The sequence below is a fragment of the Theropithecus gelada genome, chromosome 1 (genome assembly GCF_003255815.1).
Source record: "Theropithecus gelada isolate Dixy chromosome 1, Tgel_1.0, whole genome shotgun sequence".
In the NCBI taxonomy this organism is placed as follows: Eukaryota; Metazoa; Chordata; class Mammalia; order Primates; family Cercopithecidae; genus Theropithecus; species Theropithecus gelada.
Window position 1 is genome coordinate 140,280,000 of NC_037668.1, and position 25,852 is coordinate 140,305,851.

The 25,852-nt window shown below is 37.1% G+C and overlaps 1 protein-coding gene across 1 annotated transcript in view; it reads right to left on the minus strand.

Moving 5' to 3' along the window:
• The window catches only part of DNAH14 (dynein axonemal heavy chain 14), a 507,005-nt gene that overhangs the window by 58,894 nt on the left and 422,259 nt on the right, over positions 1–25,852 (minus strand). Inside the window, exons 61-68 of the mRNA XM_025393377.1 lie at positions 24,743–24,902; positions 23,212–23,343; positions 22,728–22,823; positions 15,271–15,411; positions 13,375–13,590; positions 8,994–9,224; positions 8,312–8,433; positions 5,752–5,996 (exon numbers count right to left, since the gene is read on the minus strand). Coding sequence (XP_025249162.1) covers positions 5,752–5,996; positions 8,312–8,433; positions 8,994–9,224; positions 13,375–13,590; positions 15,271–15,411; positions 22,728–22,823; positions 23,212–23,343; positions 24,743–24,902 — 1,343 coding nt within the window. The remainder of the gene's footprint in view (positions 1–5,751; positions 5,997–8,311; positions 8,434–8,993; positions 9,225–13,374; positions 13,591–15,270; positions 15,412–22,727; positions 22,824–23,211; positions 23,344–24,742; positions 24,903–25,852) is intronic.

The following is a 25,852-nucleotide window of genomic DNA, read 5'->3' on the forward strand; positions in this document are numbered from 1 at the left end:
TTGTGTAAGGGTTTTTACTGTTGGCTTCTTACTGGCTTTATGTCCGACATGGGCTCTTTTTTTTTTTTTTTTTTTGAGACGGAGTCTTGCTCTGTCACCCAGGCTGGAGTGCAGTGGCCGGATCTCAGCTCACTGCAAGCTCCTCCTCTCGGGTTCACGCCATTCTCCTGCCTCAGCCTCCCGAGTAGCTGGGACTACAGGCACCCGCCACTTCGCCCGGCTAGTTTTTTTTTTTGTATTTTTTAGTAGAGATGGGGTTTCACCGTGTTAGCCAGGATGGTCTCGATCTCCTGACCGCGTGATCCACCCGTCTCGGCCTCTCAAAATGCTGGGATTACAGGCTTGAGCCACCGCGCCCGGCCCCGACATGGGCTCTTAAATGAAGTTAGGTAATATTTCTAATAAGAATTTGAGGCGGGGCGCGGTGGCTCAAGCCTGTAATCCCAGCACTTTGGGAGGCCGAGACAGGCGGATCACGAGGTCAGGAGATCGAGACCATCCTGGCTAACACGGTGAAACCCCGTTTCTACTAAAAAAATACAAAAAACTAGCCGGGCGTGGTGGTGGGTGCCTGTAGTCCCAGCTACTCGGGAGGCTGAGGCAGGAGAATGGTGTGAACCCGGGAGGCGGAGCTTGCAGTAGTGAGCTGAGATCCGGCCACTGCACTCCAGCCTGGGCGACAGTGTGAGACTCCATCTCAAAAAAAAAAAAAAAAAAAAAAGATTTTGATTAATAGTATGTACACCTCACTTCCCACTCCCTCATCTCTTCTTTATATTACTTTAGTATTGGTGGATCCTATTTTTATTACAGGCATATAATAAGTAACCATTCCATGATAAGGAATACATTTACAGTATGACCCACTATACACACAGAATATTAAAATCAATTTTCAAAAAATAACAAGTATGCCATTATTTCACGTGATGTGTTCTGATATTTTGTATTCTATTTTATTAAACATATGAAACTGATCATGGCCAATGACGTTTATTTCTCAACCCACTAACAGATTGCAACTCACCTTTTGAAAAAGCACTTCTCTAGAAAGTACAAATAATAAATCTATTCCCTTCACATATTTAAGGGAGCTCTCAGGTTTCCATTATAAACTCTTCTGTTTTATGGGCTAAACATCCACATTTTCCTCAACTGCTTTTTTCTTATGATATGATTTTTAGAGCCCTCTTTGATTCTTGCCCTTGGACACATTTTAGTTTGAAACGAGCCTTTTAAAAATGTGGCATCCAGAACTAAACACAGTATTTCAGCTTGATATGACTATTGCTGGCAATAATGAAATTAGTATATTCCACAATCTGTGTACCATATTCTTATTGATGCAGGTGAAGCTTTTACAGGAATGTCTGGACCTAAGTCATGGACCACCTCTCACAGTACTCACCCTATCACACCATTTCCCACAGAGGTTGGGCAGTCACACCAAAGAGAAAATAAGAGGCAATAAGAATGGCTAGTTTTCGGCCAGGCGCAGTGGGTAGCTTACAACTGTAATCTCAGCACTTTGGGAAGCCGAGAAGGGCGGATCACGAGGTGAAGAGATCGAGACCATCTTGGCCAACATGGTGAAACCGCTTCTCTACTAAAAATACAAAAATTAGCTGGGTGTGGTGGTGCATGCCTGTAGTCCCAGCTACTTGGGAGGCTGAGGCAGGAGAATCGCTGGAACCTGGGAGGTGGAGGTTGCAGTGAGCCAAGATTGTGCCACTGTACTCCAGCCTGGCAATGGATCGAAACACTATCTCAATAAATAAATAAATAAACATAAGAATGCCTAGTTTTCACTATTCACAATAGCAAAGGCATGTAATCAACCTAAATGCCCATCAGTGATAGACTGGATGAAGAAAATATGGTACATACGATGCAGCCATAAAAAAGAACAAGATCATGTCCTTGGCAGGGACTTGGATGGAACTGGAGGCCATTATCCTCAGCAAACTAACACAGAAACAGAAAACTAAACACTCCACGTTTTCACTTGTAAGTGGGAGCTAAATGATGAGAACACCTGGACACATACAGGGGAACAACATATACAGGAACCTATTAGAGGGTGATGAGTAGTAGGAGGGAGAGAATCAGGAAAAATAACTAATGGGTCCTAGGCTTAATACCTGAGTGATGAAATAATCTGTACAGCAAACCCCCATGACACAAGTTTACCTATGTAACAAACCTGCATTTGTAGCCCTGAACTTAAAAGTTAAAAAACAAACAAACAAAAAGCCTAGTTTTACTAAATCCTAGAAAGGAGGAGGAAAAATTATGCATATAATCAAGGTGTCTCTTAATTTAGTTTTTTTCCAGAACAATTTTTACTGAAACCACTATTACTCAAAGATCACAGTCTTTAAAAAATACCCAGACTCTACCACAAGGAACAAATGGTAGAGAATAAACAGCAAAGGCACAATAAAAGCATATAGTGCCCTAATGAGTGTTATCTTAAACACCTTTTCACTTAGCTCATGAAATCCATCTTTTGTTCAATTCAGGTGAAGTTTATAGCAAAATATGACTTGTTATATGAGTGGTTCATAAAATGGGAGTGGCTGTGCTTCTGAATCTTGATAGTCACCTTCTATGTATATTATATAATACTTAGATGTTTTGCTCCCTAAGGAGTTACCAGCCAATGGCTCCAGTCTTACAAGAAAACCAAAAACCAAAAACCAAAAAAAAAACAAAAAAAAAACAGATACAGAAGCCTTGTCCATGTAGTTAGCCTTATTACTAGAAGCACAATTTATTCATGTGTTATAAAGAAACATCTTATTAGGTATAATTAACATTGAAAAGGAATAAAGTCAGGTCCTCCAGGCATAAATGTGTATTTAACATTTCATAATAAAAATATGCTTCTAAATGAGGATTTGCCTGTATTTCTAATATAAGATATAATTAAATTTGAGCTCTTTTTTTTTGTAAACATGGTTGCAAAAATTGAGTTATAGACTTTATTTGTCTTAAAAATTCTCTATTTAACACATATCTCTTTTTGGAATTGGGTTAAGATAATGGCATGCTAAGGCAGCAACACTCAGGAGGATCCTAGGAGGAAAGGCATGCCCTCCCCACTACTCTCCCTACTGAAGCTTTTGTTTGTTTGAGGTTTTAAACAAAATGTAAAGTCTCCTAAGGTCTTCATCATTTCCCCAAACCAAGGCAGTTGTATGCCATAAAAATGTAAGTTCTTTGTTAAAGGTTAAGAACATGCTGAACAAGTCAGTGTTTTCTGCACATCTTAGCAGACCTTACAGAGGCAACACTGGAACTCCTCATCAAAGTTATTCTTGTTTCGGCCACACGTCTCAGCAAGGTGCTGTTACTTGCAGCAATTTGTTAGGGAAGAAATGTCAATATTAAGGTAAATGTCTAACAGCGGGGAGCCACATCCTTTCGGTGGAGAAAGGTTTGTAACCACAATGTGGGAATGGCTCAAATTCATCACTGCACTGATACAAGGCATTGCACTGATACAAGACAGACAGATCTGTCTTGCTTCCGGGAAGTCCAAGGCAGCACGGTGAATGTGGTTCCAGCTCTGGATGATAAAGAATGGGCTACCACGTAGTAGCACCTGTGAGCGCTGGCTGAGAGGAGGGGCAAGCGGGCAAATGTGGACCCAGGCTGTGAGGGGTGGGGGTGGGACCCATGGCATCACTGCCCCAAAAGTTCCAGTGTTAACACATAGGTAACATCATCCAAAGTATCTCTCTGTATACATATGTGCAGATAGAAGGGTAAGTAAATGGATTGATAAACAGACAGAATATGCGTGTGTGTGTGTGTTTATGAGAAATGGATACTACTATAAATACTGTGTTTTAAGTAACTAGTAAATTTACCTTTACTGGAATTAAGAAAAAGAATAAACAGAATTGCTGAATCTCAGGTAAACATTTCTTGAATATAATATATATTAGTTTCTAAAACATTATTCTACGATTATAAGAAAAGATGATGAAAGCAATGAAAGAATTCAATCTCTATTTAAAAAAATAAAAATACATTTTGAATTTCAAACAGGATGGATTGGCTTCTCTGCAGGAACTGTGAGGTTACTGCACTCAGGTTTCCTTCCACTGTCTGATTCTGATTGCTCAGTCGGTGAGACTTCATCATCAAGTAGTTTTTGTTTGTTTTGTTTTTAATTCCCTGGGTTCTTTTATGTTTGAAATAGTCAATATTGCTCCCAAGGTATGGGTGCTTCATGCCCTATCAAACTTGGTTTCCTCATCTTTCAAAAATTACATTCTTAATTATTACTATTGGTAAAATTTTGCCTTTAAAAAAAAAAGTAGCTTTTAATTTGTTTTAGTACAGTATCTGGTAACAATGGACTTGCATTTCAGACCATGGGCTTTAGATTAGACAAATAATATGTAATCAGAAGCGGACATAATAATTGTGTAGAGAGCTTCAAAAATAAACATGAGCCAGGGCCCAATGTGTGGAAGTTCAGATTCAGTAAGTCTGTGGTGGTAGCCACTGGGCATTTGTATTTTTCAAAAAGAAAGAAAAGTAATAAATTCTACAGATGATTTCTATACATACTCTTGAGGACTAAAGTGTTTGAGAAACCTTCAAGTTCCAATGAGTCACAAGTTAAAACAGAAAGGCAGTCCATTGTTAGATAAACTGCATTTTATCACAGTTGAGTTAGGGGCCTACATCAGTGTGACTCAGGAATTTATGTTTCTTGAAGTTTAGATGCAGTAAAGATTTTTTTGTGCTGGAGAGGAAAATAATTTCTACTGCTACTTTAATTAACAGTCTTTTTTTTTTTTTCTTTTTTTCTTTTTTTTTTTTTTTTAGACGGAGTTTCGTTCTTCTTAACTCAGGCTGGAATGCATTGGCGCCATCTTGACTCACCACAGCCTCCACCTCCTGGGTTCAAGCGATTCTCCTGTCTCAGCCTCCTGAGTAGCTGGGATTACAGGCATGCACCACCAAGCCCGGCTAATTTTGTATTTTTAGTAGAGACGGGGTTTCCCCATGTTGGTCAGGCTGGTCTCCAACTCCTGACCTCAGGTGATCCGCCTGCTTCAGCCTCCCAAAGTGTTGGGATTACAGGCGTGAGCCACCGTGCCCGGCCAACAGCATGTTTTAATGGGATATATAAAAGTCACTGGATTATTTGCTTTTAAAATATCTTTTAGTTAGTAAGTCGGGTGTGGTGGCATGCGCTGGTAATCCCAGGTACTCAGGAAGTTGAGGCAGGAGAATCACTGGAACCCAGGAGGTGGAGGTTGCAGTGAACCGAGATTGCGCCACTGCACTCCAGCCTGGGTGATGGAGTGAGACTGTCTAAAAAAATAAATAAATAAATAAAAAATAAAATATCTTTTCATTGTTAATACTTGGGGAAAGCCCAATCATTCAGTCTCTGTAATCTAACTTGAGACCTATAACAGATGTCTGTACCTGAAGTACAGACATGGGGGGAACTAACTAGACTCTGTAAAATTTGTCTTACAACTTATACCAGTTACAGGGTGGCAAATGTTCTACAACACAATGAGCTAAAGCAAAAGTGGAACTGAGGGACACCAAAATTCACAATGTTTAAGTTTAGAAATGGGGTGATTCACCTACCTTTATCAGTTATCTGGTGGAAATGGAGATTTGCTATTTTTGGCTCAGATTCAAAATTTGGTTCTCATAACTTTTTATTCTATCCGTTGCAAAGATCTCTTACTATCACTAAATATCTTGACTTACCTTGTGCTTTCTGCAGTAAATTTAATGTTTTTTCCTCTAGTTCTTCAAGAGTTACGGCATCAAGGGAAATACTCTCCAGTAACTTGGAACGTTGATCTTCTAAATGAGGAACTTCATGAGTTACCACAGTAGACAAGAGTTGATCTTGCAAACCTTGGAATGTTACAGTGAAGTTGATCATAGTAACAAAGTTATAAACTGATGGAAGAAAATGGGGGTTGTCTATTTCTGTAGATAAGTATAACCTAAACATGAGAAAGGCACCAGTTATTCAAAGAACATATAGAAGAAAAAAATGAACAATTTATTTAAAAATACATAAAGCATTTTTCCTGGAAGTACACAAGATTTTTAGTGTTTTTCAGTTTTGTATACAAAGTACACTTTCAATGTATACTATGTGAATACATTTGCATTGAAGTCTTAAAAAAATACAACCACAGACTGTGTATATGCTATGTTTAGTTTACACATAAGGACAGAGTACAGAAAATGTTAAACAGTAGAAGTTTTGACTTGCCACTAGATCATTGTGAAAACCATGGTTTTTACCCTTAGTGAGTTGAGAAGCCAATGGAGGGATTGGAGGAGTGACATGGTCTTTTAAATCAGACTTCTCTAGCAGCTATCATTTAAAAAAAAAAAATTTCAGTAGCTTTAGGGGTAAAGCTACATGGATGAATTGTATGGTGGTGAAGTCTGAAATTTCGGTGCATCCGTCACCTGAGCAGTGAACCTTGTACCCAAGATGTAGCAGCCATCTTGAGAACAGCCTGAGAGGAGAGGCAGAGGAGCAAGAGGGAAGCTGGGAGACTGGGTAACATGTGAGAAATGATGGTGGCGTGGAGCAGGGTGGTGTCAGTGGCAGTCATACTGAAGAGTGGGCAGATTAATAAAGCAGAGACAATTCTTCATTCCACTTTATGAAGAGTGAAATTGAAGCTTAATGATATTAAATAAATTGCCCATATCACATGGCCAGAAAGTGACAGAGTGAGGTCCATCACTGAAGCCTGCCCTCTACTCCAGCACCTTCTCAACACACATTCCTAACATGGGGACCGGGTTATCTATTCAGGAAAATTAGCATTTTTAGCACTGTTACTTCATTAGCATTTTTAGCGCTGTTACTTAATCAAACAAATTATATCCAGTAAGAAAAAAGAATGGGTTAATGCAGTGTTTTCCAAAGTGTAGTCTATACAACACTATTTTCTGGAGAGGGTTTGGTGAATAAAGGGGTTTTAAGTCCTGTAGGACTGTTACCTTTAGCCCACTTTAAGAAGCCTTGGGATCTCTTTTTTGAGTGACACCTATTACAGCATGGAAATGTTTTGACGAACGTACTTTGGAAACTGTTTTATTAACAGAGGAGAGAATTATTATTATCATTATTATTATTTCAGACAGAGTTTTGCTCTTGTTGCCCAGGCTGGAGTGCAATGGTGCGATCTTGGCTCCCAGGTGCAACCTTCGCCTCCCAGGTTCAAGCGATTCTCCTGCCTCAGCCTCCCAAGTAGCTGGGATTACAGGCATGCGCCACCACACCTGAGTAATTTTTTTTTTTTTTTTTGTATTTAGTAGAGAAAGGGGTTTCACCATGTTGGTCAGGCTGGTCTTGAACTCCTGACCTCAGGTGATCCACCTGCCTCAGCTTCCCAAAGTGCTGGGATTACAGGCGTGCACCACCACGCCTGGCCACAGAAGAGAGAATTCTAAGGAGTAATAATTTCGTGAGAGATTGCAGCCCTGCACAGGGGAGAGGACACACTGACCAACAGGTTTGAGTCAGCACCGCTTGGTAAGGAGTCAGTGTGTCAGAATTCCTGGGAATAAGTTAAAAGCACCAGGCTGATGATGGCTAAATAAAGTCTTCTAGTTTCCTTTGCCAATTACTTGCTTACCCAGCAAGGCTCTTATTATAAATGGCCTTTCCTGTGGCTTTGCCTACAAGGAGAGAATGCCCATGAACAATTCAAACATCTTACTTCTTGGGAGTCACATTTTTATGGTAATCAAATCTATGTAACAGTGCTGTGTGAAATTGGCTAGTGCGAGTACATTTCCTGGAGTCCCTTTACTGCTGGGAACATGGATATAATGTTTTTTATCTTCCTAGGCAAAAATCTCTTTTTGCTCTAGATATTAAATAGAGATTTTGTGTGTGTGTGTGTGTGTGTGTGTGTTTTAAAAAGGCAGAAACTTTTGTCGCCCAAATAAAATGTTAGGCAAACAGAACAAACAGAGCTTCTCCAGATGAAGCAGAGCCAGGCTTCTCGCTTGCTCCTCTCTGCATAGCTTCTGAAGACTCCTCATAAAACCCACAGGTTTCATCGTGTACAGTTTGAAAAGTGTTGGTTTGGAGTGACTTGATACAAATCGGTTATCTTTTCTGTATACTGATGAATACTTCTGCCAACACAAAAACAAAAAGAATATTCCAAAGACAATCTTACTTTTTCCTCCATGTAGAAGCTTAACAGGACTGAATACAAGGCATTCAATATTATTTATCTTAAAAAGCATACACATTTGACTCAATTTAGCTGTGGCACATTACCTAAAATTTGAATTGTATTCGATCTCAGCGTCACCAACCCTTATGAAATAGTGTCCTTTTTTCTGATAGATATCCTTTTTCAGGATTGCCTTTAAGCCTGGAGCTAATGTCTCAAGGAGATTCTGAAAAACCCAATAGACAAAAATAAGAAAAATCATCTTAAAACAAATTTGTTGGAAAAAAAAAAGCAGCATTAAAACATTTAAATGTTGAGTTAGAAAGAATGAATAAGACCTAGTATTTCATAGCACAACAGGGTGACTATAGTCAATAATAATTTAATTGTACATTTAAAAATAACTAAGAGTATAATTGGATTGTTTGTAACAAAAGATAATGCTCAAGGGAATGGATACTCCGTTCTGCATGATGTGATTACACATTGTATGCCTGTTTCAAAAACATCTCATATACCCCATAACTATATACACCTACTATGTACCCACAAAAATTAAAATTAAAAAATTTAAGTTTTATTAAATATCTCGACTCCAGTGAAAGACACCTGTAAGAGAACTGAGCATTGAAAACTCACTCTCTGTCTCTAAGTATATATGTGTGTATGTCTGTTATTATTTTTTCCCTGACAGTTATGTGTCACTGAAAACTTTTCGCCTTTATGCTCAGTGCATACAACATATGTATCAGCTGCAAGGGAAATTAGGCCATACTGCCCACTTACCTGCAGGAGGACACTCCCTCCTGTCTTCATAGCATTTTCAATTTTTTTGGTGTAATTGCTGTCTTCAATGGAGAGCTTCTGCAGCCTGGATCCTTCCATCTGACGGATCCAGTTGTGAGCTTGCCTATGTGGGTCAATCAGCAGTGGCCACTGCTGGCCATTCTTGATCAAGATGGCATTCTCTACTGAATACTGACCATGAGGTAGTCCCTGATTATGCCATCGGCTGATCTGCAATGAAATCATTAGTACTTTCACTATTTTGTAAATGTCTTCACATCTTTAGTATCCTACAGGGTACTCAAAGATCCTACAGAATCACTGCCTTTAGAAAAAGAAATACTGTTTAAAAATGCTATGGAAATGAACAGTTTAAAGAAACAGATATGAAATTTTTGGGAAGCTGAGTAATTATGCACTAAATTACATTTTTGTGTTCAACAATAAGGACATTATAATGCCCATCACAACAAAGATGCCATGGGGGACACAAAGGAAATAAGATACAGTACCTGCTCCTAAGGCTCTTAGACTCTAATGCATATATGAAATATGCAATAATACAGAATTATACAAATATAATAACAGCTACTCTATTTTGCCCCTACCAACTGCCAACCACACATACATATATACTAGGTAGTGAAATTACTATAATAACCCTTATTTCTAAGATGGAGGAACTGAGGCTAAAAGACGTTAGATACTTGTCTAAGGTTATACTGTCAGAATAAGAAGCAGAGCTACCATTTGACTCAGAAGCTGACTTCAAGCCTGGTAAGCTTTGACTCTTTACATGGCCTCTCTTTTTCTGCCACTCCAATTTCATGGCAGTATCAGCAGGTTGGGAGAAAAAGGCCAAGAAGCCTATGGAGGTAAGAGTAGAAACAGGACACCAAGGAAACCCTCCAGCAAAAGGTAGCAGGGGTCTCCCCAGGAGAAGCCAAACATACTTTTTAGTTTGGGAACAGAGGAAAGTTTTTTCATTTATGCCTGTGAAGAACTGCATGCTCTCAAATTCTATGTAAAAGGAAATAGGACAGATGATGAAGAATTCTGAAAAATACAAGTATTGCTATTGATTGGAGTGTAGATTGCATCTGAATACAGGCAAAGAAGGCAGGAGTAAACATGATTGTGGTGAGAGAAACATGCCCTGAGCCCAATAGCAAAGAAGAGTTTCTATTTTCAAAAATGAATCATTCTCCAGACTTTTATGCTTTTCTTTATTAAACACGATAGTTTAGTTTTGCTTATTTTTGAACTGTAGATAAGTGAAATCTTCCATCTTTTTCTGTGTCTGGCTTTAATTCATGTTGTTGTGTTGCTTGAGGTCTCTCTACATATATACATATATATGTGTAGTCTTATACATATATGTATAAGTATATGTGTGTATATATATGTATATATGTGTGTATATATATGGGATTACACTGAATCTATAGGTCAGTCTAGTAACTTTAGAATATTGAGTTTTCCAATTCGTGAACTTGGTATAACTCTTCATTTATTTAGGTTTCTTAAAATGCATCCTAGTATTTTATAGTTTTCTTTCTATAAATTTTTCACATTTTTGAGATTCATTCTGATGTGCAAAAGATGTGTTTTAGATACCATTTTAGGTCATTGGTATCTAAAAACATTGTACACTACTGCTGCTGAAGAGAAACGCAATTGGACTTTGTTAATTTCAGAAAGTTTGCTAAATGTTTATTAATTCTCATGATATATCTATAGGTTCTCTTGGATTTTATAAATACATAATATATCACCTCCAAAAATTTATGTTTTTATTCAATGCTAATATCTTTTTTCCCCTTGCCTTACTTCACTGCCCAGACTCTCCAGTAAACACAAGTAGAGATAGTGAACATCCCTTTGTCATCTTCCCAATCTCAAAAGAAAATCTTTCACCAGTGTATCATTTTAAAATTTCTGATTTCAATCTTGTTCTGCGGTTATCGTAGGAGTATATTTCCTAATTTCAAAAATATGGGGATTTTCAAAGTATCTTTTAATTATTGACTTTTAGCTTAACTGCACTTTGATCAGATGCCATATTCTGTAGGAGTTCAGTCCTCTGACATTTGGTCAAACTTGATTTGTGGCCTGTTATATGGTCAATTTGGCAGTTCTATATGTGTTTGCATATAATGTGTCAGCTGCAGGTATAGGCTACGGTGCTCTATTCCCATTCAGTCCATTTGCTGATCATGTTGTTCAAAGCTTCTCTATTCTTACCGATTTTGTGTGCTTGTTCTGAGTTACAGAAAGAAGGGTATTAAAATCCTTCACTATGATTGTAGATTTGTCTATTTTTTCCCTATAGTTCTTTTAATATTTGCTTTATATTATTTGAGATCATGCTATTAGGTTAACAATTTAGAATTGTTCACATTTGCTTGGAGAATTAAACCAATTCCTATTGTAAAGTGAGCTTAAGTCTAGTAATCCTTTTATGCCTTAACATCTATTTTGTCCTTTTGTTTTTGTAATCTATGGTAAACACTCTCCCATTTCTGACTCTCAACTTTTCTTTATGTTTTAGATGTGTCTTTTATAAATAATGTATGTTTTATTTTATAAATAATGTATGTTTTCTATTTTGTGCTTTGGTTTATACTGTTATATAGTCTTATAACTTTATATATGAGGATTGCTTGAGGTTTCTCTACATATATACATATATAGTCATATACATATATGTATAAGTATGAATATATGTATGTATACATATAGGTATATGTATATATGTAATGTATGTACACACATAACACATACATGCATGTACATATGTATATATGTGTATATATGTATATACATTATGTATATATGTGTATATACATATAAGTGTATATATACATATAAGTATATATGTGTGTATATATATAAGTATATATGTGTATATATAGTATATATGTATAGTCATAACTTTATGAGGATTTCTTGAGGTCTCTCTACATATGTAGTATACACATATGCTATATGTATACATATATATAAAATATATATATACACACACACACACACATATATATATGTAGAGAGAGAGAGACAGAGACTTGGCCTGTCTCCCATGCTGGAGTGCAATGGCATGATCATGCCTCACTGCAGCCTTGACCTCCTGGACTCAAGTGATCCTTCCACCTCAGCCTCCTAAGTAGTTAGGACTATAGGCATGTGCCACTATTGTGCACGTGCAATCATTGCAATGATTGTGATCTATCATTACAATTACTACTGCTGTTCTCAAGCTGTGATTGTACAAAAGTTAATAATGGATAATATTGAAAAATAAACTGTTTTCTGAGAGGAAAATTAATCTTATTCTTGGGTTTGCTAATAGTGTCATATTTGCTAAGATAGATAAAATCCTTTGTGTAACAAAGCAAGACAATTGTTTTTTCTTTTAGAGACAGGGTCTTCTCTCAGTAGCCTAGGCTGGAATGCAAGGGCACCATCATAGCTCACTGCAGCCTTGATCTCTTGGGCTCATGTGATCCTCCCACCTCAGCCTTCCAAGTGGCTTAGGCTTAGGATGACAGGCATGTCGCACCATGCTCAGTAATTTTTTTTTTTTTAGACAGGGTCTTGCTACATTGCCCAGGTTGGCTATTTTTTTAATTTTTTTGTAGAGACAGGCTGGTCTTGAATTCCTACACTCAAGAGTTCCTCCTATCTGGGCGTCCCAAAGTTCTGGCATAACAGGCATGAGCCACCGCACCTGGCCACAATCTTAGACTTGTTACTGGAACATTTAGTCCATTTACACCTAATGTAACAACTGTTATATTTGAGTTTAAATTGGTTATTAGCATTATGAAAATGTGAAGACAGTATTTGTTTCTAAGATTTTGTAGGTTGCATGGTCAATTTAAGGGAAATTATCAGTGGGGATCCAATCTAAAATTACTCTTGGAGGATTAACAAAAGCTAGGTGCATTTCTCTTTTATCCTTTAAACATCAGCATAGGATTTACATAAACAGACAATAAGTATCTAAGTTAATAAATGTAGTTCTACATTTTTGGCTGTGTCTAAGAACACTCCCTGTGGTTCAATAAGTTCAATTGTATTAAATGAAAGAGGTTTCAGAGAGAGAAATTGCCTATATTCATTGAGACAGGGTAATAGGATTACAGTGGGAAAAGAGATATTTTGTGACTTTTGCTCAGTATGAGAAACAGGAGAGATACAACTTATTGAGGCATTAGGGCTATAAATAAAAAAAATTAAGACCTGAAACAAACTATTAACAAAATATTTTCATTTATCAAAATAATTCTGGGACAACATCCAAGCCCAAAACTACACATACAGCTAAAACCCAAATCAACACTAATAGCCACTTAACTGGATAATAGAAATATGTTATTACCTCATATTTTTGTGCCATAACTTTAATTAAAGAGAAGTTGGAAGACAAAGAAATGCCATTTTCAGTGCAGAAAGTCTCCCATTTATTCACAATCAACTGGCGAAATTCTGGTGTTAAAATTCCACTGTATACAATGCATGCTGCTGAAAGAAGTATGTCACCCAAAATTCCTTCTAATTTGTTATCTATTTGATTGATTGTTTCTTGCCATCGAGTCTAAATGTTAAAATAGAAATGAGTTATTCTATATACAATATATTATCATAAGGTATTTTAAAATTAATCTCCAAGTTGGATCTATCATTGCAATTACTACTGCTGTTCTCAAGCTGTGGCTGTATCAAAGTTAACAATGGATAATATTGAAAAATAAACTGTTTTCTGAGGGAAAAATTAGTCTTATTCTTGAGTTTGCTAATAGTGTCATATTTGCTAAGATAGATACACAGCCATTTAAAATCCTTTGTGTAATAAAACAGGACAATTTTTTTTTTTCTTTTAGAGACAAGGTCTTCTCTTAGTAGCCTAGGCTGGACAGCCTTGATCTCTTGGGCTCATGTGATCCTCCTCCCACCTCAGCCTTCCAAGTGGCTTAGGATGACAGGCATGTGCCACCAGGCTCAGTTATTTATTTATTTATTTATTTTTAGAGACAGGGTCTTGCTACATTGCCCAGGTTGGTCTTAAACTCTTGATCTCAAGCAATCCTCCAGCCTTGGCCTCCCAAAGAGCTGGGATTACAGACATGAGCCACCATGCCCAGCCAAAGCAGGACAGTTTATAAAGTATCAATTTATTATAATATACTATTAATAGTATTCAACAACAATAATAACAACAACAACCCATATTTACTGAATCTTTACTTATCTACCAGGCATTTTACTTTGAAAATTTCATTTGATACCGCATTTGCAGTTGAGTTTAGAGAAGTTAAACTACTTGGTCAAGATCACTAAGCTTCTAAGGGGTGCAGCTGGGCTCTGAACCCATATTCTCTGGCTGTATATGGCTTCTTTGATCATGCATGTGCTTGACTGGTCGATAAATAAAGCATGTTAAGCAAGAGCCCTCTTTTCTGGTGCTCACCATCTGGGATAGCATCTCAATCTATACACTTGACTCTCAGGGACATCCAACTGCCTCTGAGAGCTATCATCTCCCTTTGATTGGTCTGTTTTCATAAAATCCTTCCTCTTGACCTTCTATGATATGTATTTATTTAAAAAATTAAACTAAATTAAAATTATCTTGAGAATTTTATAGCATCCATCCCTTAAGATAGCTGAGGTGTAACTAAACTGAGATTCTAGTTGGCTTACTAGAGATTCAACCATAGAGAAGCCAGATGAGCCAGAGGAGAAGTAAAAAGATGAGCTAAAAGGGTTCAGAAGGCTGACAGAACAAAAGAAAATTTTCTTTTTCGGCTGCTCTGCCTATGGAGTAACCATTCTTTATTCCTTTACTTTCTTAATAAACCTACTTTCACTTAAAAAAAAAAAAAGAGAGAATTTTCTTTTTCTTTCCTAATGACATCTTCTCCTTTGTGGTTCCACCATGTTTTATATGTTCAGCTTGGGTTGTCCTGGTGCTAGAAAAGGAAAACTAATGACATTTTCATTGAAAGGTTTACTTTGGGCCTCATCAGACAAAAGTGTGCTGATGTCTTCAGATCAGGAAATAATGTCAGATACTTGTAGTCTGTTACTTCTGTTTTGAGATGACTCAAACAGGATTTCTTTATGTGAATAGGATGTCTACTGATCCCAATGAGAAACTGGATAGTAAGATAGCTTTAAAAGGTATATGATACAGCCTGCAGTGAAAATAACATCTTGGGGGTTGTTGCGCCCAGTAGAAATTATGGAGGAGATATAAGACCAAAGAAAGTCCTGCCTTCTCATCTTCCAGGACAGTTAGTAAGACTGACGCGCACTGAAAGCGCCTGCTGGCCATTTTTTTCCGATTTGCTAATAGTTGTTTTTCAGCAACGGTATCTTTGTAAGCTGCCTGTAAAAACAGCAAATGTTCTTCAACCTGAAAGATAATTAATTCATTATTGAGAAAAATATCTTACTCTCATTTTGCTTCAAGACTTTATCTGTCATTTATATAAATATAGTGTTACCATTTCATTTTCACATCGTGGAAAATCTTTCTGGAGGGATTATATTACCAATGAAAATGGACATTGTAGAAATGAAATGATTCATTGATATTGAAATTTGTATATTTTTAAATGCCATCTTGCTTCAATAGGCTTTTTTTTTTTAACAATCCTAGCATTTGTAGATTCATCAATCTCTGATTTATTTTTCGTGAATAACATTTTATATCTTATTTAGATTCTTTTTCTAAGAAAATGGTTGAACTTTTTTTCACCTCAGATGTACTGAACAGACCAGGGGACCGAATGAATTTTTTAATTTAAGCTGTATGATGAATCAACTGTTAAACCATCCTTACAGTGTTAGTGGAAAACATATTTTAATGAATAGCTGACAAAATAATTTTTAATTTTTATTTGTGGGTACATAGTATGTATATATATATTTAGGGGGTACATGAGATGTTTTGATACAGGCATGCAATGTGTAATCATCACATCATGGAGAAGGGGGTATCTGTCCCCTTGAGCATTTATCCTTTGTGTTACAAACAATCCAATTATACTCTTTAAGTTATTTTAAGTGTACAATTAAATTATTATTGACTACAATCACCCTGTTACTCTATCACATACTAGGTCTTATTCATTCTTTCTATTTTTCGTATCCATTAACCATCCTTACCGCCCTCATACCTTCCCAGCCTCTGGTAATCATCTTTCTGCCCTCTATCTCCATGAGTTCAATTGTTTTGATTTTTAGATCTCACAAGTAAGTGAGAACATGCCATGTTTGTCTTTCTGCGCCTGGCTTATTTCACTTGCATAATGACCTCCAGTTCCACCAATGTTGTTGCAAATGACAGGATCTCATTCTTTTTAATGGTTGAATAATACTCCATTGTGTATAAGCACAACATTTTCATTATCCATTCATCTGTTGATGGACACTTGGGTTACTTCCAAATTTTGACTACCGTGAACAGTGCTGCAACAAACATGGAAGTGCAGTTATCTCTTCAATATACTGAGTTCCTTTCTTTTGGGTAGATACCTAGCAGCGGAATTGCTGGATCATATGGTAGCTCTATTTTTAGTTTTTTGAGGAACCGCCAAACTTCTCCATAGTGGTTGTCCTAATTTACGTTCCCACCAGCAGTGTATAACGGTTCCCTTTTCTCCACATCCTTATCAGCATTTGGTTATTGCCTGTCTTTTGGATAAAAGCCATTTTAATTAGGGTGAGATGATATCTCGCTGTAGTTTTTATTTGCATTTCTCTGATGATCAGTGATAGGAGCACCTTTTTATATGCCTGTTTGCCATTGGTATGTCCTGAATCAACCCAAATGTCCACCAGTGACAGACTGGATTAAGAAAATGTGGCACATATACACCATGGAATACTATGCAGCCATAAAAAAGGATGAGTTTGTGTCCTTTGTAGGGACATGGATGCAGCTGGAAACCATCATTCTTAGCAAACTATCACAAGAACAGAAAACCAAACACCGCATGTTCTCACTCATAGGTGGGAACTGAACAATGAGATCACTTGGACTCGGGAAGGGGAACATCACACACCGGGGCCTATCACGGGGAGGGGGGACGGGGGAGGGATTGCATTGGGAGTTATACCTGATGTAAATGACGAGTTGATGGGTGCTGACGAGTTGATGGGAGCAGCACACCAACATGGCACAAGTATACATATGTAACAAACCTGCACGTTATGCACATGTACCCTAGAACTTAAATTATAATGGAAAAAAAAAAAAAAAAGAGAAGTATCCATTCAGGCCTTTTACTCATTTTCAAATTGGATTATTTGATTTTTTTCTATAGAGATGTTTGAGCTCCTTATATATTCTGTTTTTTCATCCCTTGTCAGATGGGTAGTTTGCAAATAATTTCTCCTATTCTGTGGGCTGTCTCTTCACTTTGTTGAGTGCTTCCTTTATTGTGCAAAAGCTTTTTAACCCAATGTGATCCCATTAGCCCATGTTTGCTTTGGTTACCTGTGCTTGTGGGGTGTTACTCAAGAAATTTTTGCCCAGACCAATGTCCTGGAGAGTTTCCCCAACGTTTTATCATAGAAGTTTCATAGTTTGAGGTATTAGATTTAAATCTGTAATTCATTTTGCTATAATTTTTGTGTATGGTGAGAGATAGGGGTCTAGTTTCATTCTTCTGGATATAGATATCCAGCACCGTTTAGTGAAGAGATGGTCTTTTCCCCAAAATAATTTTAAATTATCACTTACCTTGATTACATCACTGCTCAAAAGCGTTTGGTGAATTCTTATGGAAATAATGGATTAAGGATATAGTCCAGAGTTTTGGCTGTCAACCAATGCCTCCACAACCTGACCCCAACCTTCCTTCCCGATTTCATTTCCTTTATTACTCCTTTCCAATTATATTACTCTTTATCCAAATTGGTTTATTCCTTATCTCCCCAACATTCCTTAAGCTTCTTGTCTCTGGGATTTGGCTCACATCCTTTATACCTTGGCCCTTCCCTTAAAGGGGTATAAATCCTAGGCAAATATTCTGTAATATCCTGATCAACTTCCAGCTGTCATGAAGTCTCAACCTTGTCAAATCTACACTGATGTTTGTTTATAACAGTTGTTTGAGAAGTAATTTTAAGTTTCCTGATATCATCTCTTGGATTGTGGTCTTACAGTCTTACCTTTATGTTGAGGGTTTAGCATGGAGACTTGAACATGGTATGTAAAACACAATTATAAAGACAAAATTGTGCTTATTATGATTTGTAATTTCTCTTTAAGACGCTATCCTGGTGAAAATATATACCTAATTTGTGTGTGTGTATATATATATAATACACACACACACACATATATATATGCTACTTCTGGCATGTTTAATGATTTAGAATTTATTTCTGGCTCACCCATAACAATTATGGGTTGTTTGCGCTTTCATATGTTATGTTGTTTTTGTCTGCTTGCTCAATCACCCATTTCGATTCCTTTGAGAAAACTCCTCTCATGTTACTTACAACCCAGTGAGTTATTTAAATATTAACGTATGGGGCCTATTGATTAACTTAAACATATGAAATGTTCTATTATATGATGAGCATTGCAGTCCCCAAAGGTAATGTTTTTGATGAATGCTCATGTGATTTAATAAGTTCTGGCATTGTTTTTTTCCCCAAATTTCCTTAGATTTTCCCGAATTTTTTTTTTTTTATATTAGGATCCAGGCAAACAAAAAACCTATTTTTAAGTGGAAGGAAGTATGTACCTGAGTGAGGAGAAAATTTCCATGAAGGGCTTAAAACTGATGGAGGTAACTACTAAGCTAAATTTTAAAATATTAAGTGTAAAAAATATACATTTTAAGTATATTGATTGGATTTTAATGAGTTCAAATACTAGAAACTTCTCATGAAGGCTGTGGTTGAGAGACGGAAAGTAATGTGGCTCTGGCTGGAATGTACAGTTTGTCTTTTTCTCCCTACCATTTAAAAATATTGTAATTAAAAACAAATGACAGTGTTATAAATACACAGTCTCCACTGGCCTTTTGTTTCTGCTAAGAAATCTGCTGTTGTTCTCATGCAGGTTCCCTTACGTGTAACATGATGCTTTTGCTGTTTTTGGAATTTTCTCTTTGCCTTTGACTTTTGACAGTTTGACTATAATGTATCTCAGAGAGAAACTGTTTGGGCTAAATCTCTTTGGGGATTTACGAGCTTCCTGATCTGAATGTCTATATCTCTCTGAAGACTTGGGAAGTTTTCAGAAATTATTTTATTAAATAGGTTTCGATGCCGTTTCTCATCTCTTCTCTTGGAACTCCCAAAATCTGAATATTTTTTCACTTGATAGTGTCCCATATGTGAGGAAGGCTTTTTTCGTTCTTTTAAATTATTTCTTCTTTCTCTTTTTTATCTGACTGGGTCATTTAAAAAGACCTGTCTTGAAGTCTAGAAATTCTTTCTTCTTTTTTTCTCTCTCTTTTTGTTTCCCCTAGAGATTTGTTCATTTGATGATCTTTTCAAAGAACCAACTTTTGGTTTCATTGATTTTTGCTATTTTTTTTTCTATTCTCTATTTTGTTTATCTCTAATCTTTATTATTTCTTTTCTTCTGCTAGCTTTGGGTTTGGTTCGTTCTTCTTTGTTTAGTTCCTTCCGGTGTGAAGTTAGGTTACTGATTTTATATTTTTCTTTTTAAATGCAGGCATTTACAACTATAAATTTCTCTCTGAGCATTTCTTTTGCTGTATCCCATTTGTTTTGGTTGTTGCATTTGATTTGTCTCCAAGTATTTTCTAATTTCCCTTGTGATTTCTTCTGTGAGTCACTGGTTGTTTAAAAATGAGTTAGTCAACTACTTGTAAATTTTCCATTTTTCCTCTGTTACTAATTTCAACCTTCATGTTATTATTGCCAGACAAGGTGCTTTTGTGGCATATGTCTTTTAAAATCTATTGAGACTTATTTTGTGGCCTAACATATGGTCTACCCTGGAGAATATCTCAGGTGCAATTGAGAAGAATGTGTATTCTGTTGTTGTTGGGTGGAGTATTCTGAAAATGTCTGTTAGGTCTAGTTGGTTTACTGAGTTGTTCAGGTTCTCTATTTCCTTGTCTTCATTCTGGTTGTTCTATCTATGATTTCTTTTATAATCCATGTTTTTTGGATTGTTTAAGCTTTCACGTTTTTTTTTTTTTTTTTTTTTTTAATGGACTCTCAGTGACTAAAAATGTCCCAGAAAACAGGGCATATCATTCAGGTTTTTAAATCTATTTACATAGAGTTTCTAGTAATTGTTGCAAAAAAGGAACAAATACTTTCATTAAACTAAAAATTATTTCTTCTTGAATGCTCTTTTTTCCAAATTGTATAATGTTTAAATATATTATTCTTAAAGTTTTGAAGAAAATGTTTTTTCCTTTCTTGGGTTTCTTCCATTCTGAGACAGAAATAGGGCTGATATTCAGTGGTATAAACTACACAGGCACACAACTGCGAAAATGTTGACATATTTCTGTAGTGATTGCTAACGGGTCCTGCTCCATATCCCAGGGAGCACCTCTATGGCCACACATTGCCTATCCTGGCCCCATACCTTCTCTTCAAACTCAGCTGTAGGCTCTAAGACTCTGTTTCTACCTGCACAACAAATGTCCATTCTGATCAGTTGGTGCCTATGCCACACTGGTTGCTAAATATTTTGGATATCACTTCTGGATATAAATATTTTAAAATGTAACAGTTTAAAAGGCCAATAAGTGCATGGGCTTTAGAGTTAGAGAGACCTAGGTTAGAACATGGGCACCATCACTTATTAGCTTAAGATCTTGAACAAATTTACTAAATCTTTAAAATTTAGTTTTATCATTTATAAACATCTACTTTGAAATGTTGTGGTGAGGATTAAATGAGGATTAAATGAGCACAGCGCTTGGAACACAGTAAGTGCTAAATAAACATTAACTATTATTAGCACCCATCAAAACAAAACTCTATAGACTATAAGCTACAATAAAATATTAGCAAGAAATGATATATCTATATAAAGTAAATTCAGTTCAAATTTGTTTATTTCCTTCAAAAATATCCAATCCTTTTTTTTTGTAAATAATTAATTAATTAATTAATTTTTTTATTATTATACTTTAAGTTCTAGGGTACATGTGCATAACGTGCGGGTTTGTTACATATATATACTTGTGCCATGTTGGTGTGCTGCACCCATCAACTCGTCAGCACCCATCAACTCGTCATTTACATCAGGTATAACTCCCAATGCAATCCCTCCCCCCTCCCCCCTCCCCGTGATAGGCCCCGGTGTGTGATGTTCCCCTTCCTGAGTCCAAGTGACCTCTTTAAGGAGAACTACAAACCACTGCTCAGTGAAATAAAAGAGGACACAAACAAATGGAAGAACATACCATGCTCATGGATAGGAAGAATCAATATCATGAAAACGGCCATACTGCCCAAGGTAATTTATAGATTCAATGCCATCCCCATCAAGCTACCAATGAGTTTCTTCACAAAATTGGAAAAAACTGCTTTAAAGTTCATATGGAACCAAAAAAGAGCCCGCATTTCCAAGACAATCCTAAGCCAATCCTTTTTAATATATCTCAGTTTGCCCGAAATGCCTATGGGGCCAAGCAGGTAGCAGAAATGCTTGAAGTGAATGGGGGCTGCCTACAGCCAAGTGGGAATGCTAGCCCAGAGTTGCCAGCTATCTGAGTTTTCAGGAAAAGACAGAAAATCAGATATTAAGTAAAATTCCCAGATTTCAAAATGTGGATTATATCAAAATGAGGTGAGGGGTGGGAAGACTGTAATAGGTCAAAAGATGTCAATGGACTGAATTTGCCTGTTTGCCATCTCTGAAATGTATTACTTTGCCTACTCTCAAAATGTATGTGAGCTAAATAGGTAACAGGGATAGCAATTCTAGTTCCAGTTCTCATAATGATAATGATACTGTATTTTAATTTAAAATCAAGACATTTAAGGAATAATCATGCCTTTACAAAGCAACAGGGTAATGATATAAACAGGTTGAGCACAGTTGGATTTTTTTTTTTTTGAGATGGAATTTTGCTCTTGTTGCCCAGGCTGGAGTATAATGGTGCAGTCTTGGCTCACTGCAACCTCCTTCTCCCGGGTTCAAGAGATTCTCCTGCCTTGGCCTCCGAAGTAGCTGGGATTTCAGGCGCCTGCCACCATGCCTGGCTAATTTTTGTATTTTTAGTAGAGATAGGGTTTCACCATATTGGCCAGGCTGGTCTTGAACTCCTGACCTCAGGTGATCCACCTGCCTCAGCCTCCCAAAGTGCTGGGATTACAGGCGTGAGCCACGGCGCCCCGCAAAGTACAGTTTTTTAAAGAACACAGATTGAAAAGAAAAAAACCCCACAGATTGATACTGTTTAAGGCTTTGGTAAACTGAAGTTGTAGAGATCTCCTGAGAGAAATTTGGTGAAATAGTAAATTAAAATATTATAAAGACAATAATAATGAACTCTATAGAGTGTTTTATTATGTGGTAGGCACTAAAAGTTTTATATATATTATTAATATTATTACCAATAATATTATTTACTTAATCCTCACAATTAATCTTTTCACTACCTATATTATTATTTCCATTTTATCTGTAACTGATAAGCTCTCCTGAGATAATTACATTGTCCTGGTGTTTTGTCTTATTGTGAGAACTGAACAAGTAAAAGTATTTCTTACCAGCTGTAAACCTCTTTGTTTCTCAGCCAGTCTTTGTCGCGCAATTTTAAGGACGTTTTGAGCTTCAGCTACTTGGATTTGTTTAGGGCCCACAACCTTAAAGAGAATGTCAGAATATTTAAGTGTCAAAAAAAGGTCAGGTGTACCGTTAAAAATGTCATTTATATTTGAAAGACATTTACAGATGTCCATTGTTACAATTAAACTTTCCTAGAACTATGTGTATATGTGGTGTACAAAGTAGCCTATTATGGTGAAACAATAAAATGAAATAAACAAATACTAGCATAGTTGTCAATAAATAACAAATTTAATGGGAGCACTTGACATCTGTGTGAGTTAGAATAATATATTTGATTAAAGTGTTTCTCCTTAGGTATCCTTTCCACTCAAGTTCACTTGAGTATTGTTAAATAAAAATTATTTCTGGGACATTGACATGCCACTTTCAAATCATGACAGATGTTGAGGAGGAAAAGCATACCTTCTGTACTTCATGGTAGTTATTCAAAGCTATAACCCACTGGCACAGGGAGCAACAAGCAACAGAAACCAGCGCAATCTTGTTTGGGTTGAAATCAGGTAAGGTTAAAATTTTTTTTAGCTTCATGAAAACCTAGAGAGTACACAGTTAATGTATTACATTAGAAAGAAATATTATTCACCTGAAGTTTTCCCCAGTCTACACTAGATTGAAATTTTATTTCATATTAAAATATTCAGGCGGGGCATGGTGGCTCATGCCTGTAAACCGAGCACTTTGGGAGGCCAAGGTGGGTGGGTCACCAGAGGTCAGGAGTTTGAGACCAGTCTGGCCAACATGGTGAAATCCTGTCTCTACTAAAAATACAAAAATTAGCTGGGCATGATGGCACACGCCTGTAATCCTAGCTACTGGGGAACCTGAGGCACGAGAATCACTTGAACCCGGGAGGCAGAGGTTGCAGTGAGCCAAGATCACACCACTGTACTCCAGCGAGTGCATAGAGTGAGACTCTGTCTAAAAAAAAAATAAATAACTTATCTTTAATAGTAGAATCAAAGACACATGCCTGGCTACAAAAATGACCCTAGTGGTTGGGCACGGTGGTTCCCGCCTGTAATCCCAGCACTTTGGGAGGCCAAGGGGAGCAGATCACAAGCTTAGGAGTTCAAGACCAGCCTGCCCAACGTGGTGAAACCCTGTCTCCACCAAAAATACAAAATTAGCTGGGCATAGTGGCGGGCACCTGTAGTCTCAGCTACTCAGGAGGCTAAGGCAGGAGAATCGCTTGAACCCCGGGGGGTGGAGGTTGCAGTGAGCTGAGATCTCCAGCCTGGGCATCAGAGCGAGACTCCGTCTCAAAACAAAAAACAAACAAAAAACAAAACAAAACAACAACAAAACCTAGTACCAGGAGAGAAAAAGTCTTTGTTATAAACATCCTGCTATTGCTACTGTTGTTGCAGTAGCTTTGCTATACTTTTTAAAAAGAAACTTTTAAAACAAAAACAATACAGATTAACTTTCTCCAGCTTTAGGAATTTGATGTCTAAAAATTCTGAAGTCTCCTTGTGCACTTCAGGTGTGAGGTGACTAGGAATATCATCCTCTTCCTTCTGTCCCCCAGGCGGCATATTGGCAAGGCACAGTCCCTATTCAAAGGTCTGTCTGGTCAGTAATGGTGATGTGACCTGGGGCACACTGGGGCTCTCTGAGGATGTTCTCTACCTTAGCTGTGTCACATACCCACAGGTCCACCTCTATTTCTAAATGGTATCACACACAGTTTGGAGTTAGATATACTGTATTTCTCATCTACTTTTGGGAGCCATAATCAGAATGAAATTTTTCTCAGACTGGGATTTCTTTTACCTATCCAACTAGGCATCTCCTCTCTTGCCTGGAAGAATAGAGCTATTTTCCTAGAGAATAGTTTCTCCATCTAAGAATAGAACAATTTAGATGGCAGGTGGTCTGTTTGATCCTACAGAGTGTAAATATGAGATGCATCAATTACAGATCAACTTTTTACCTTATCAGGTATGCTGTCCTTGTCAAGGTTAATCAATTTTTTCAGGAAACCAGTTTCTGAAAGAAGTAACTTTGCCGTTGCCCAGTTAGGTTTCTTTTGCAGAAGTATACACACTGCATTCATGACAGTCAGTACGAGGAAGGGAGGCCGTGTGTATACTCTGTAATAGATGATGAAAATCTCATCAACTTCACAATTAAAAATGATATGCACCCTGTAAATATCTCAGAAGACAATACACACAGATTTTTTAACACACATTTGGACAAGGAAAACTATTTGTCAACATACAGCTATTTAATTATTTAGGTATTTTTTAAAGATTGGGTGTCTTAAATATAAGAAGATCATAGTTTTAGGAAGATGAAATGCATAAAACTTAAATAAGTACTACATCTGAGTTAGAGGCTAATTTTATTATAAAAAGTCTTGGGCTGGGCATGGTGGCTCATGCCTGTAATCCCTGCACTTTGGGGGGCCGAGGTGGGCAGATTACTTGAGGTCAGGAGTTTGAGACCAGCCTGGCCAACTTTGCGAAACCCTGTCTCTACAAAAATAAAAAAATTAGCTGGGTATGGTGGCGGGGGCCTATAGTCACAGCTACTTGGTGCCTGAAGCAGGAGAATCGCTGGAACCCAGGAAGCGGAGGCTGGAGTGAGCCAAGATCACGCCACTGTTCTCCAGCCTGGGTGACAAAGCTAGACACACTGTCTCAAAAAAAAAAAAAAAGAAAAAGAAAAAGAAAAGTCTTCAATGCAGAGTTATTTAAAAATAGAAACCCGTCTCTTATTTCAGTCCAGGGTTGATTTACTGATGACTACTTCACAGAGACACTGTACATGTGTATGCGCTCGGAGTCAGCCCTATTCTCGTGACTTAAGAAGTAGTGTAACAGCCAACTCCCCTTAAACACATGCTGTTGTTTCTTCTTCCTGATCTAAAATTCCCACCGTAAAAATCACAGATAAAACAGTCAGGGGAGGAAGGGTGGATGCGAATTTGTCCTTTAAGTCATTAATAATGTATTTATTATTGGAACATTGGAAGCTGCCTCTTCACTATGTCTTAATCAGTTGACAGGCCACTGGACTATTAGGTAAGAAGTTGATG